This window comes from Cydia amplana, chromosome 1, assembly GCF_948474715.1.
Source record: "Cydia amplana chromosome 1, ilCydAmpl1.1, whole genome shotgun sequence".
Lineage (NCBI taxonomy): Eukaryota > Metazoa > Arthropoda > Insecta > Lepidoptera > Tortricidae > Cydia > Cydia amplana.
In genome coordinates this window covers 9985484-9999658 of record NC_086069.1, presented here as the reverse complement: position 1 = coordinate 9999658, position 14175 = coordinate 9985484, and the positions used below count along the sequence as shown (strand labels likewise).

The window sequence follows — 14175 nt, the reverse complement described above, 5'->3', positions numbered from 1 at the left end:
TAACTAAATCTACTGGAATCGATTAATGACAATAAAAACTAAAATACTGACCTGTATGTTTGATCAACCTCTGTATCAGCAGCTTGTAGCTCGGGAACTTCTGGACCGGCTTGATCAGCAGGTTGTCCAACGACCACTTCCCCTTATGGTCCCTCGCCATCGCGTCCAGGAACTTGGCGAACGCGGGCCGTGACGCTGCAGCAGTCTTTATCGTCTCCTTCGCCTTCTTTAGGTTGTTGATAAAGGACATGTAGGTGTCCATGACAGTAGGTTTGGTGAACTGGAAGAAAAGTTTCATGTTATGTGCTGCGGCTGACGTAAAGTAACAGGGTCTTTTCTAATGGCTGGTGGATTTCAGTCAAGTTTGTTTAGATGAAGTATATTTTTAGCAAATATTCTGAGAAACGAAAAAAAGAGCGGTGTGGCCGAGTCTCATCCCGTTGAATGTTATGCAAATCTATCTTATTTTTGTAAAATAATTGCCTTCATGTCACGATAACTCCAAAAGCCACCCGAGTACATTATTGTGTTGTTAGTAATGCAGTTGAAATGTATGTAATAAAACACAAGGGATAATGTATCAAGGGTCTGCCTGAAAACCAGCGTTGTAGTAAATAATTAAATATACTGCAACATTATGCTGAGGCAAGCTCCTATTTAACACTCATGAATATTTCTCCCTTAGATGTACAACTCAATTTCTTAGTTTTTAAGTCTAAATTTAAGGTTTATCTGTAAAAATGCGTTACACTATCTGTTAACTCTGCAACTTCATGTGATGTTGAATAAAACTTTTCTATGTCTATGTCTACAATCCTTCTGTGTAAACCCTAACATTAATGTTACACGTGAAAAAGTCGTTGCGAAAAGGTTGCGACATAATAAAGGAGTTGTCACCCGAATAATATTGTCCCCGATAAAAGGAACTTAGCGTAAGGCTGATGTAGTACAATTTTTATTAGATTTACGGGGATAATGCTATTAGGAAGTAGAGGAAAAGGTAGGTTGTTGTTTTGTCGGTTATCTCAGCCGTGTAGCGGTCATTGACCTTACCCCGATTTTTTAAAAGTAATTATGTATCTATGCGATAATTTGTCAGTATACCTAATCCTGAAATCTCCATTTTTTTTACTGCGCGACCCTCGAAGCACGCCTAATAAAGTAATCTTTTTATGTTCCATCACGCTAAATTTCCACTCCAAATGCTTACGTCTAGTATGGCGCTCCCTTACAGCTAAGTCGGCGCAAACATAGCGTAGATGGACTCTAGACTTAAGCACACAAACATTGCGTCTTTAGACGTGAGGTGCCTTGGAGTGCGCAAGTTACAAATGGTTTATGTCTACAAAACCCTCGTTTATAGTTTGCAGTATCTGCTCAATAACGGGCTATGCTTTTCCTTCGCCGTTATAAAATACTTCATCATCATCATCATCTCCTAGCCGTTTTCGGCCACAGCGACTGCTATCTACCGCTGAGAGCGTCACTGGTGCGCTCTCAGGTGACTGACATAGCCAATCTTTGCAGCAAATGTACGTCCACACTCACTGCAGGTCAGCACCCCTCCGACATAATTATATGTGATGGCCACTATAAAAAGTAAAATACTTACCACTTCAAGAAACACATCTCCAATCTTCTGCTGCAGGTCCCAGGTCTCGAGCCGCCGCCGGAGCTGCTCCAGAAAGACCTGGTGCACGTTGAGGATGCTCGGCACTTGGTAGAAGATCACGTCCACCAGGAACCCGTCCAGCAGCGTGGCGTTCTCCGGGCTCTTGAGTGGTTGGAAATATTTCTGAAAATGAAACATGCTTTAAATAAAATGAAAAAATGACAACAGTACGTTTTAGTACCGTTCCTTAACTACATAAGTACTTACATATAATGTTTATTTTATGCGACATGTATAAATTTTGATCTAAATAGATGGAAAACAAATAATCATTTATTTACAAACAAGATATATACAGTGGTATTACTAAAAAAAACTAGCTTAAAAATAGATGGACATCTTAGCTTAGACTACATACATTATATATTTATATCCACCCCCTAGAATAAGCCGTGTGGAAAATATTTAGCTTGTAGATGATAAGTAAATTCAATGAAAAAAAAGAATTATGAACAATCTACTGAACTAACTGACTAAGACTGAATGGGTAAGAACTTCTTATTAAGAAGTACTTAATAACAATTAAATAAGTTTTCAAACGAAACAAACTTTATACCTGCCATTTAATTTAAATACTCCCGTTAAGAGGCACACTGTATGCATGTAACAAATCGGAACTAATGATAAAAGCCGTAAATATCTATTAGCACTCCACTAAGAGTAATATATGCTTTAATTCAGTTGTCTTACTCAGCAATAAATCATAACTTTGCTCCGACAAAGTCGAAGTATAATACCTACTTCGTAACCATAACAAGATGTAAAGTGACCAAGAGTTCGGGGACTGGGACACGATGGACTCCGAGCGCAACTTGGACAGTTTGGCAACCCTACTCATAAGGAAAATTGAGTTCGTGAGGAATGTCTACGTACTTGTTTTTCGAGATTATGGGTGCTTATATTTTATGGATATGAGATGGGATAGCTTTCAAGCGGTTATAACTTTCAGGAGCAGGCTTAAGCGTTTTTCTTTTATTCATATTCGATATTTTTATAATGAGCATTGAGGTCTGATTATTTACTTTACTTAAAATAATTGGTGCAACACACAATAAGCACACGAATCTGATGTAGACATTTAATATTACGAATTTATTATTTATTTTAGATACAAATGTTCCTAAACGAGCTTATTATTCATTTAATTACATTTTTCTTTCAAAATGTTGCAGTGTCATCCTTATTTTAAATTAAATCTACTATCTATCTAATAAAGAGTAAGCGGTTCACGATACACCGACCCGACCTCCTACACAAAACAAGCTCAAGGAAATTGACTTTAACGTGTACTTATTGCATATAAACAACATATTATTGTTTGGATCATGATAACTATACGAGTAACAAACAGCACTAATAAAAAAATGGGTCAGAAAGGAATTCACATCATCGTGTTGTCGACTTTTTTCGTCAGATTTTGGTAAAATTTGGTAAGTTTGAAGAGCGAATAAACACGAAATCCCAATTTGGAACCAAAAATTTATTCGAGTTTGGATAATCCAAATTTCGGACCGAAAACCTCTTAAGCAAGGTCACTGATTATGATTAAGCTATATCAGTCGTCAATATAATATCTTAGTTATAGTTCTTATACTTACACAGTTTACACAATAAATATTTCTGATTTCTGATTTCAATAAGATTTTCGTACATACACGAGTTGATTAATTTTGATGATCTAGATAGGCATATTTTCATAATGAACAAGCATCCGAGTATTTAAACTATTCACGCGGGCATTTTGTCATGAATTTAAAAGCGAACGTGCCAGACGGGTGAGGGGTGGGAGATTTGCTGTCGCCCTGGGGGGAGTGGAAAATTCGCAAGGAAATCAGGGCTGGCGGTGGAAAATTGTGGAAATTATGTAACTAGAAGTGAACTAGACGAGATGAAGATGACATCTACTTGACGGTTCTAGGTGGAGTATTCTATACATTTATTTTTGATTGACTTTGATTAAATTAGTGAAGTTTGAAATTAATACAGCTTTAGTCTAGGATCTTACTTAGGTTTCAACAAATAGAGCGAACATTGTTTACATAGGTTTCACGATTTCGTGACAAAACTCTATCTTTCTGGCTTGAATCTTGGTTCATAAGAAATATCGTAAAACTGAACTGAATATCAAGATAATGCCTATAATAAACCTGTCTTGAGAGTTTAATAATTATCATATTTTAAGCAGACAAACTGCAGACGACAGTGAAGTTATAAAACCCTACTCAAAAAGCGGAAAGTTTCTAGCGAATAAGGGTTGCCAATACTGACAATGTACATAAGTACCAAGTTAATGAACTTATTATTGCAAGTATACTGAGGCGTGATGTATTCATAACAAACTGTAATTGAATAACATATATGTATGTATTTATTTAATAAAAACACTTAAAATAAAACCTTATAAATAAAAAATGTGGCCTAGGTCGTGGTCGCTCGGTAGGGTACCCAGAAGGCTGGCCGCATTGCCCCGCTGGATGGCAATGCTGATCCGCTGGGCAAAATATTGGCCAGCCCTCTGGTCACCAGAAGCCTCTATAAGGCGCTTTGACAGCTCAGCTGACATGTATTATAAACTCGGTAACTAAACAACATTATTTTATGTATATTGTAGGCCTATTTTTTGTTGATCTTTAAAACAGGCATATACCTATCTTATGCAATAACTGTTATTATTCATAACATAAACTAAGTCACAATGATCCTTATAGTGTATGGAATTGACTGATTAAACAGATTTGAAGAAGCATCCTTTGGTCCAAACAATAGTTATTTGTACAACAAGAGATCAAAGTTTGATATTTCTTCTAGTGCTTATTTTGAGTCCCGTGCAAGCGAAAAAAGATTCGATACTAGATCTAATTTAGAATCTTGAGCGTAGTAAGGGACTCAAAAGCGCACCAGATGTAAATAACTTTGATCTCGTGTAGTTCACAAAACTTTTCACCTCAGCAGTGAGAACATATTAGAGAACCCCAAAAATGTATTCCTTCTTCATCACTTACTTCTATTCACTCATGTTTTCTTAAGATATGCCAACAATTAAATTTTCACCTCAGCATCTCTAACAAGGGTACTTTGCTACTTAAAAACAGTGAGCAAAATCGAATTGTGCTCACTGAGTGAGCAAAATCGCATTTTGCTCATTTTGTCTCACTCAGTGAGCAAAATGCGAATTTGCTCACTGTTTTTAAGTAGCAAAGTACCCTTGTTCGAGCTGCTGAGGTGAAAAATGTATTCCTTCTTCATCACTTACCTCTATTCACTCATGTTTTCTTAAGATGTACCAACAATTAAGTTTTCACCTCAGCAGCTCGAACAAGGGTACTTTGCTACTTAAAAACAGTGAGCAAAATCGCATTTTGCTCATTTTGTCTCACTCAGTGAGCAAAATACGATTTTGCACACTGTTTTTAAGTAGCAAAGTACCCTTGTTCGAGCTGCTGAGGTGAAAATTATTATTCCTAACAAAAGATGCTTTGAAAAAACTAGATTATTAAACTTTGTGTCTTAATAAAATCTACTCGCACAATAACCCTAGATGCAAATGAGTAGAGTAATTAAAGTTGGGCTCTTGAGCTAGCTAGCGGCGAAGCAGTTAGTAAGACGGGAAAGGGTTCACACTTCATTTTAGCTTCATTGGGAAAAGTCATTTCCCGTCTAAAAAGAGTAAAGGGTGCAAATCGCAAATTACTATTATATAAATAAGTTATTGGCTTGTTTTTTTCACATATACCTATTATATTACCTTTGCAGAGAGATAGCATCATTGCTACTATTTGACGAGAAACACTAACCGTATCTGAATAATATATATCGCTAAATTAGGCAACTTTATTGAATGAAGCGTTAGCGAATGTCTCCGTTTTGTCGCGGGCAATCTGCTTTCGTATGTTCGGATGTTCTCCTCTGCAGGTCGTAATTCTTAACCGATTTTCGTAAAATGTTGTGAGCAGGTTCAGTACTTAGTTACATAGAATTTTTCTGGTGCTTCGTTTTTGTAAAATATAAATAAAGGTTGAAATTGGCATAAAGGACTTAAGTGCCATTAGTATCTATGGAACTTAACACCATTGTGAGTACGCTGTGATAATGACTCAACGAAGTATTTTTTGTCTTTACATATTTTAAGCTTATCAATCTTATCGCGAGTTCTACAGCTCACAGAGCAACTAGTTAATTAATTAATTTCCTCACAGGAGTCGCGAAAACACATCAACACAACACAACTTGGTGCGCTGAGATTGATCAGTGAGCGGAAAACCTATAATACAACAACCTAATAGTAGTACATACAGTCAGCGTCAAATACTTTGTAGCAACCAAAGTAGCCAAATAGTTCGGTACACCATATATTTAGTATGGTGTACCGAACTATTTGGCCACTTTGACTGCTACAAAATATTTGACGCTGACTGTACAACTAAAACATTGTTGGACTGTTGGTTGCATATATGATAGTCAAGATTTTACTGTACATAATATATGTATACAATAATATCAGACTGCAAAGAAAAAAACAATATTGTAGGCGATATATACCAACCCTAATTTTCACCTTGCCGGCTCAAGGCGAAAGTTTGCACAGAAGCAGTAAACAACACGTACTCGTATCCTCGAGCTCGTATACTTCAGTGTGGTAATCATTTGTGTGTGCTTTCAAAGGGACGCGTTCGCGTTGTTGACGCGTTGTTGTTGTTAGAGTAACAAATTTGACTTACATTTTTGGCAAACAACGTTTGATTGTTCGGGGACTTTAAATAGGTAATCATTTAAGGGCTGTTTTAGACGGTGCGAGAACTCGCATGCGAGTTTCATTACATTGCATCATTTGATCGTTCGGCCCAATTGATGTAACCTCAATGGTCCGCAATGTAACTAAAATCGTATACGATTTCGTGCGCCGTCTACATAGCCCTTAAAGCCTTCTCTAAAAAGTCGCTCTTCTCGACCCCGAGTGACACTCTTTAGTAGAATAATATTTTCATTTTAAATATACCTAGAGCGTGTATTCTAATTTTAACAACTGTTTATGAATTTGATCTGAACTTCTTATGGATATGATCTATCAGTGTGACATGGCTTCAGCCAGAAACGTTACTTTTGACACTGACAGATCATATCCACAACAAAAACAAATCTAAATTATAACCAATTTTACAAACCGAATACGACTCCAGATATAGTAATAAAATTCCTGGAAATTTAAAGGAAAACTAATGCAAAATTAATTAAGCTTGACACCAGTAAGAAAGTTCTAGGAAAAAAGTAGTTATTAAGTACGAGAACAAATACCACAAGCTGGCTTTTAATTTATTTGCATGCATTCGGCGATGAATGAGTCAACTGATATCGAATTTATAAGCAGCTCACGAGGTTACACCTGGAGAGAGCGAAGTAAATATGACATTTCTATTCAATTTCCCCAGTGCGAGAATAAAATCGCAGAAATTCTTATGAATTTTCAATATATTAAATACTAAAATTGTATCTTGTTCTTTTTAGTACTGGTTGTCACTATTTACTGGATGAAAGTTTTGTAATTTGCAAGTTTTCAACAAACTAGTCCCAACATCATAAAGTTCTGATGCACTTCAATTAAGCTAGGCTTCGCTGTACCACTTCCTTGAAGTATCCTTATTAAATGTTAAAGTGTGAAAAGCTTCTATAGCTTTTATTGTCCGTATATATTTTTTAATTAAAAAAATAATGATCTGAGAAATAATTTATTACTACCATTAACTGGCGTAGGTACGAGCGTTGTGCTTTTCTTTAACGTTTTCCTCCGTTTTCTCTAGTCAGATCTAGTGATTTATAAGATTAACCTAATTTTTATTTATTTTTGACTCTTTAATTTTGTTTACAAAATTTAACGTTTATGTTCAAATTTTTCTTCGAGCTTATAAAGAATACAGACAATAAGGAAATAAAACGCGATTGAAATAAAATCCTTATAAGTACGTTCATACTTTACTTGATCATATTTATCGCAGGAATATTATTGGCAAAGGTATTAGGTTGGTGGAGTTAGACCAAGAAAAGTCTGTAGCGATTTTGATAGCCCACGCAGTGCAAGTGTTATTTACACGTCATAAATTCATAGAAGTTTGACGTTTAAAATGACACTTGCACTGCGTGGGTTATCAAAATCGCTGCAGACTTTTCTCGGTCTGACTCTATAACAGGATAGGAATAGCTACCTAACAAAATAGTCAACGATCCAACATTCCAGGATCGCCAACCCTATAATCTCGCCACGTGATCCAACCACACATATAATGAATTTGTCACTCGACAGTTAATTTAAATCAGATGCACGGCCGAGCTGAGTTATTAACATAATTACAATAAATTAAGGACGTGAGCGAGTTTGTGGAACCGGCGCCAATGAGGAAAATTAGGGGAAAAGTAACGTTATAAAGGAGCTGTAGGAACAAAAGGTCGACTTTTGCAGGATGAATGGATGAAGATCTAAAAGATTTCGTATAAAAATAATTAAGGTGCCATTGGAACAAAAGGTTTATTTTTCCGGACCATTTAAAAGATGAGTATTAAAAAGCGTTGAATGTTCAACAAAAATAGATCACTGTCCTTTTGTTATTCAAAATTATATCTGCCTGATGTTGCATGATAAAGCGCTGGAGGGCGAATTACGAGATTCTTTTCAGATTTTATTGGGTACTTTCAGAGTCTGTTTAGAACAATTTTGTTTCTTTATGGCAGGGGATTGCTTTTAAATGACTTCTTCCGTAAGTACATAAATAGCAGATCAAAAGGGATGGTTTAGGCGGAGTATGTCACATTCTTAGGAGGTCACATTCTGAGTAGGTACGTCACTTTCTGAGAACGTCACTTTCTGAGGACGTCACATTCTGAGTACGTCACTTTCTGAGTACGTCACTTTTTTAGCATGCACGTGCAACGTGCGCCTGCACGAACAATGGATACCAGCAATCATATTAGCTGTACGGCATACGGCCGCTTTTATGTATGACATACCATCCTCTGTGTAGGTTTATATTATAACAAAAAAAATAAGTAAATAGGCACCTACTCTTTTGAATCCCGGTTGTTTTGAATATAATATACTTATATAATATGTATATTCCTGGCGTGCTTTTTTTCAAGTATTTAATAATAACCGTTGCTTGTAGCCCCTGCTACAAGCAGGCCCCTGCTTGAGGACAATCAACTATAATAAAAATTAAATGGCGTTTCTATTCTCTCTAGAGTTCCTATGCATTTTGAATTTAATATACTTGCGCACCGTCACGCTGTCGCGCTTAGCTTGAATAAGATGAACGCAAATACGCAATACACAAGACTACTAGTACCTACCATAGTCGATAACATAAAAATAAGTTTGAGTAAAGAAGAGTTTAATAAACCTCTACATTCTGTTTGTTCTTTCCTAATACAGTGATCCGTATTATCTCGTATAAGCCATACCTTTTGCGGAAAAGATTGACGCAACCAAGATTTCATTTCAACCAAGCCCCTTACAAAAACAGACCAATGAAACTAAGCTTTACAACACGATTATGAACCTTTTGAAACCGTGCATACTCTTAATATCACCACGATTACCATAAGAGCGTATCTAAGTATCAGATTCAGTAACGTTCAGCTATTATCGGTTAACATGGGCCTGGGTCAGTACCCTTATCAAACCTTCCTTAATTGCTTTCGGGCCACATCTTAATTAGTAACAGGCCCTCGAGATGATGAACAGTAATGATATTAACATATTCACGACGGTTTTGCATCCTTTTGAAATTAAGAAAGGTGTGGTGATTTGTGTGATATCAGAATGTTAGAAGGCAACAGAGTACGTGTCATGCATGTGTCAGGGTGGAATGGAAAGACGATTCGAAACCTTTAAATCTGTTAAAACAGCGGGCTTTCTGCAAGTTAATATAATTTAGCGATAATTACGTTTTCGTCATATTTACGCTACCAAGCTTAAAAGTCTTAAAACACCTGCCAAGGCTTGGCGATTAAAGCAAAGCTTATGCGGTGAATGAGACAGGGGGCCCGATTCGGATTTTGAAATAGACATCTATTAGATATCTTTTAGACATCACCAAGATACGATAACGATATGTTTAAAATCTAACCTGTCAAATTTGACATTTGCGCGATTCTGGAGATACTCTTGAACGATTTCCACAGGATATGACTTAGGGATCCAATTCACATGTAATAGATATCTAACTCTATCTAACGTAAAAGTAACATTGGTTGCCCGAATTGCGCTGCAAAAGAGAACTAGTTGATATCTAAACTATAACGTATCTAGAATGGATCTAGTACGTGTCGTCTCTGAAGATCTTGAAGTTCGAATACTGCAGAGGCTCTTCTGTATCTAGCGAAAATATTATGAAAATTAGCTTCCACGCATTGACATTGAAATTAAATTAGTATCATACGTATTTTACTTTTCTGGGCATTCTATCTCAATAAATAGGTAGGATATTGTTTAAAATATCATAATCATAAGATCTCACCTTTACTAGAATCTCCAAGGCCTCAACGTAGGACTTCTCTGTGTCGTACAACTCGACGACGACGTGTGTCCGCGTGTCCTGAAATAACATAAAGCACTATTAGAATCATAATAATATATGAATATTACAACTTTCATAATTATTAGCTACCGGCTACCTCGCACAACGTATCAGCATTGCGATACAGCGAGGAAATGTCGCCAGCATCCTTGGTACAATTTCTCAAGGACCTATTTTAGATTTAAGCTAGTTTTTAATTTATTTTAGTAATACCACTGTATATATCTTGTTTGTAAATAAATGTATAATGTCAAAAAAAAATTACATCATAGAAAAAATTATACTACGACGTGAAAAGAGATGCAAAATGCTGGACCCGCAAATTGAACAACTGGGCAGAAGTAAATAGGTTATCAATTCACATCTTCCTCGCGTTGCACGTTGTCCCGGCATTTTGCCACGGCTCATGAGAGCCTGGGGTCCGCAAGGAATCCCAGGAATTGGCGGGGGCACTAGTTTTTACTAAAGCGACTGCCATCTGACCTTCCAACCCAGAGGGTAATCCCCCCCTTATTGGGATTAGTCCGGTTTCCTCACGATGTGTTCAACCAAAATAATAATAGCGTAACATACGTTGTAATGTTTTAGGGTGTTAATTGCTTGTACGTACGTAATTATAGTACAAAACGTATACTAGTAAGACCTACGCACGGTACAGTACAGCGCTCTCTACTCCAGCTGTGAAACTGCGACTACAATATTTAACACTTACGTATCTTAAAAGTAATCCTGTGACTAACGAATTACTTCGATTATTCCGAAAAGTATCCCTAAATAAGTATTTCTTAAACTATTTACTGCTCGTAGTCCAGGGTCGCGTTTTCTAAAAGGCGTGTAAGGCGCAACTATATTTACTAGAAAGAGTGACAAAGAAGTATGTATTACCATTGCAAACCATTTAGCTTTGGAAAGTACGTTAAACCGTTAATTTACTCATTTAGTCATTTATTCAATATTGCATTGTCATGTACGAGTACATAATAATTAACTCGAGAGCTTTAGCGGTGAAATTACTCATGTTTACAGCCTAAGCCAAACTCGTCACTGAAGAAACAAAACAAAAGGTTTTATCTTTGTTAATTAAATGTTGTAGGGTATCCATGATTGTAGATCATGAAATTTGTCCTTACCAAAAAGTATAACACCAGAAAAAATTGTTTTACTTGATTATTGTGGTGAACGATTCTTTTACATTTACTGATACTGTCAGGCTTAGTCCTGCTCATGTCTCTTGAATCACCCTGTATAAAATAGTTCCGTCACATAGAAAACTTATAGACATCGCACAGCTTAAGCCGTTTAAGGTAGGACCTTAAAATTTGAAGCATATTCTTCAAATGTAATGTAAAGCTTATTTTATAAAATGATAATATTATAAAATTCAATCCCTAGGTAATTTTTTTTACGGCCTCTGCACAAAAAAGTAGTGGGGGAGGCCAGTTTAATATTTATTTATTTTTGAACCACAGATTTAACCAATTAGCGCTACTTGCTCCATCCCGCTAACCCGGGATTAAGCGGTTAAACCGTTAACACAGTGTCTAATTGTACTGGTAACCATGGTAACTTTAGGTTTAAGCGGTTTATCCCGCGGGTTAGGGGAATGGTGCAAGTGGCGCTTAGTACAACTAACACCTTTATTTATTTCTGAAATTAGTAAGCTGCAATCATAGAAATTAGAGAGTGCCTGGAACATACTCGTATATTCGAACCTTGTTTCAAGAAATTAAACGATCGATGTAGCGTGTCTAAGAATACTAACTTTTGTCTGTGTAGGTATCACAGAACTGGGTTGACCTTTCAATAGCTGTAACCTAAATGTCTAAAAAAATAAGTTTTCTTTGATATTTCTAACCTTTGCAAGAACGGTGCCACTGGACAAAAAAAACCTAAACCTAAAATCGTAGTATTTTTGTGTCGAAATCAATTGATTGTAAACGTTCTACTCATTAGTTTCCAATCTTGACTTCTAAATAAACGTTTGAAGGTAGAAAAACACAAATCCCTATTTTGAAGATCCAATGTGCTTCCGCGGCACGTGGGAAAATCATGTTATGATCCGCTGCCGGTTATCAGAGACCTCGTGTCGGATCGATAACAAACTCATTACGGCTACTGGCCGCAGCTTACGATTTACATTATTTATACGAGCGTATACATTTGTTTATAGGGGTTTTCTGTAAAATAATGTTTATTTAAGATTTTGCTGGAAGATTCAATGTCTAATACCTATGAGCGTGCGTTAAGACTAACAAGTCAAAAATAATATAATATTACGCGATGAAGAATTTTCTTGAAGATCCTCGTTTGTTTGAGAACTTTTTCTCCAAATGATTCAGTCTGGAAAGACAATCATCATCAAAAAGGTATTAAACGAGGGGAATCTTTCGCGAGCGTATATAAAGGGCACCTTTGCACCATGGGCAACCAGGAGTGATATTATTGTTTATTTGTAATGTTTTAGGATATTATAGAATCATCAAAATATCTAAAAATATAGTGGTGGTCAATAAATAAGCTACTAAATAAACAAGTCCACTCAAGTAATAATTATTAATTACACTCGAGGAAAGACTTGCGGGGTAGCAGCGGGGATAAAGCTTTTATACGAAGGACGTAATTAATCGCAAGGAATTGACTAAACACAATATATAAACACCAAGCAGTATATTGATGTTTTACCAACGCGTTGGTCCTGATTCCTGTCCTGATTGTTTTACTTTCGCTCGATAGAAAAAAAAATCACGAACATAGGTCTAAAACGCACAATTTCTAAAAATATGAAAATTGCTTCTAAAAATGAGCAATTTTTCACAGGACGCATCGATTACTTTTTTGCAACGAAGTTCTTTATAGCACGGTACGGACTTGGCGGATGGGGGCTAGGTGAAAAAAAGTGTACCTAAGAGTTTTCCGTCACGGTCCTTTCTTAACTTCAACATTCCAACCGAATGTTCCGTGAACATGAACAATAAAATTATTTCAACATGATATCCGCGATCCCGGGAATTCACATCGTGTGATTGAAAGAAGAACCTGAACCTACGGGGCCTTAAAAGATCATGACACGAGTCATGCATGTATCAAGAAATAAGCTGGCTTTTTAATTATCTATTAAAAACAAGTAGTAGTAGATATGTTTGATGTGTCGTGTACCTGTATAGGTTCCATTTATTTTTAATATATAATGATCTTACATGTATGTGATCTCAATGATTTATGTAAGATTTAAAGAGATAAAGTACTGGTGTGAATAATTAATTGTGCACGAGTGACAATGGAACTGGGTCAAGTTTTTGTCCAAATAGGGATAAATGAGTATTGTTTTACCCAAAACGATTAGTAGGGAGCACTCCGTCCTTGTGAAAAATAATGATTTAAATGACTCCTCTGCTCGAATAATGTACCTACCTAGATTCCTTATCTCAATTTTTAAATGACAAAACCGTAGTTCTTGACTGATGGTAAGATGCTCGTGAAGTTGACCACCCCATATCGTTTGCCCGCAAATGGCATATCTATATCGTTAGTTCATCGTTAGTTCACATTTGTTCAGTAGGTAAAATCGTAAGGACCCGATTCCAACAATGATTTTTTTTTAAACAAAATGGGGGTGGCTGTCTTCACGCTTGCCACCCCATACCACTTTTTGCAAGTTTTTTTGGTCTAGATAGCAAGATATTCGTTAGTTCATGATTGTTCAGGCATTGGAATCGTTTGGACCCGATTCCTTCATTTTTGATTTTTTTTAAAGTGGGGTGGCTGTCTTCACGCTAACCACCCCACCCCGAAATCAGTCAAACTATGTGAAGTCATCGGGCGATCAACGGGTGGTCAACTTCAAGAGCATGATGGTAAGCTGATTGCGTAGCTATTAGCTATACTTCGTTTTTTTTAGCATTAGAAATAAGGTAAACAATCTTGATGTTTCTTTTAATT

General features: G+C 36.4%; 2 protein-coding genes across 4 annotated transcripts in view; one reads left to right on the top strand and one right to left on the bottom strand.

Moving 5' to 3' along the window:
- LOC134647513 (uncharacterized) overlaps positions 1–14175 on the top strand; it is a 206595-nt gene that overhangs the window by 57173 nt on the left and 135247 nt on the right. The gene's annotated exons all lie outside the window — the stretch shown is intronic.
- Positions 1–14175, bottom strand: part of LOC134663129 (rho guanine nucleotide exchange factor 17) — a 150073-nt gene that overhangs the window by 14421 nt on the left and 121477 nt on the right. For all 3 annotated transcript variants that reach the window (XM_063519479.1, XM_063519460.1, XM_063519469.1), the window contains exons 4-6: positions 10177–10254; positions 1613–1795; positions 52–280 (exon numbers count right to left, since the gene is read on the bottom strand). In XM_063519479.1, the coding sequence (XP_063375549.1) occupies positions 52–280; positions 1613–1795; positions 10177–10254 (490 nt within the window). The remainder of the gene's footprint in view (positions 1–51; positions 281–1612; positions 1796–10176; positions 10255–14175) is intronic.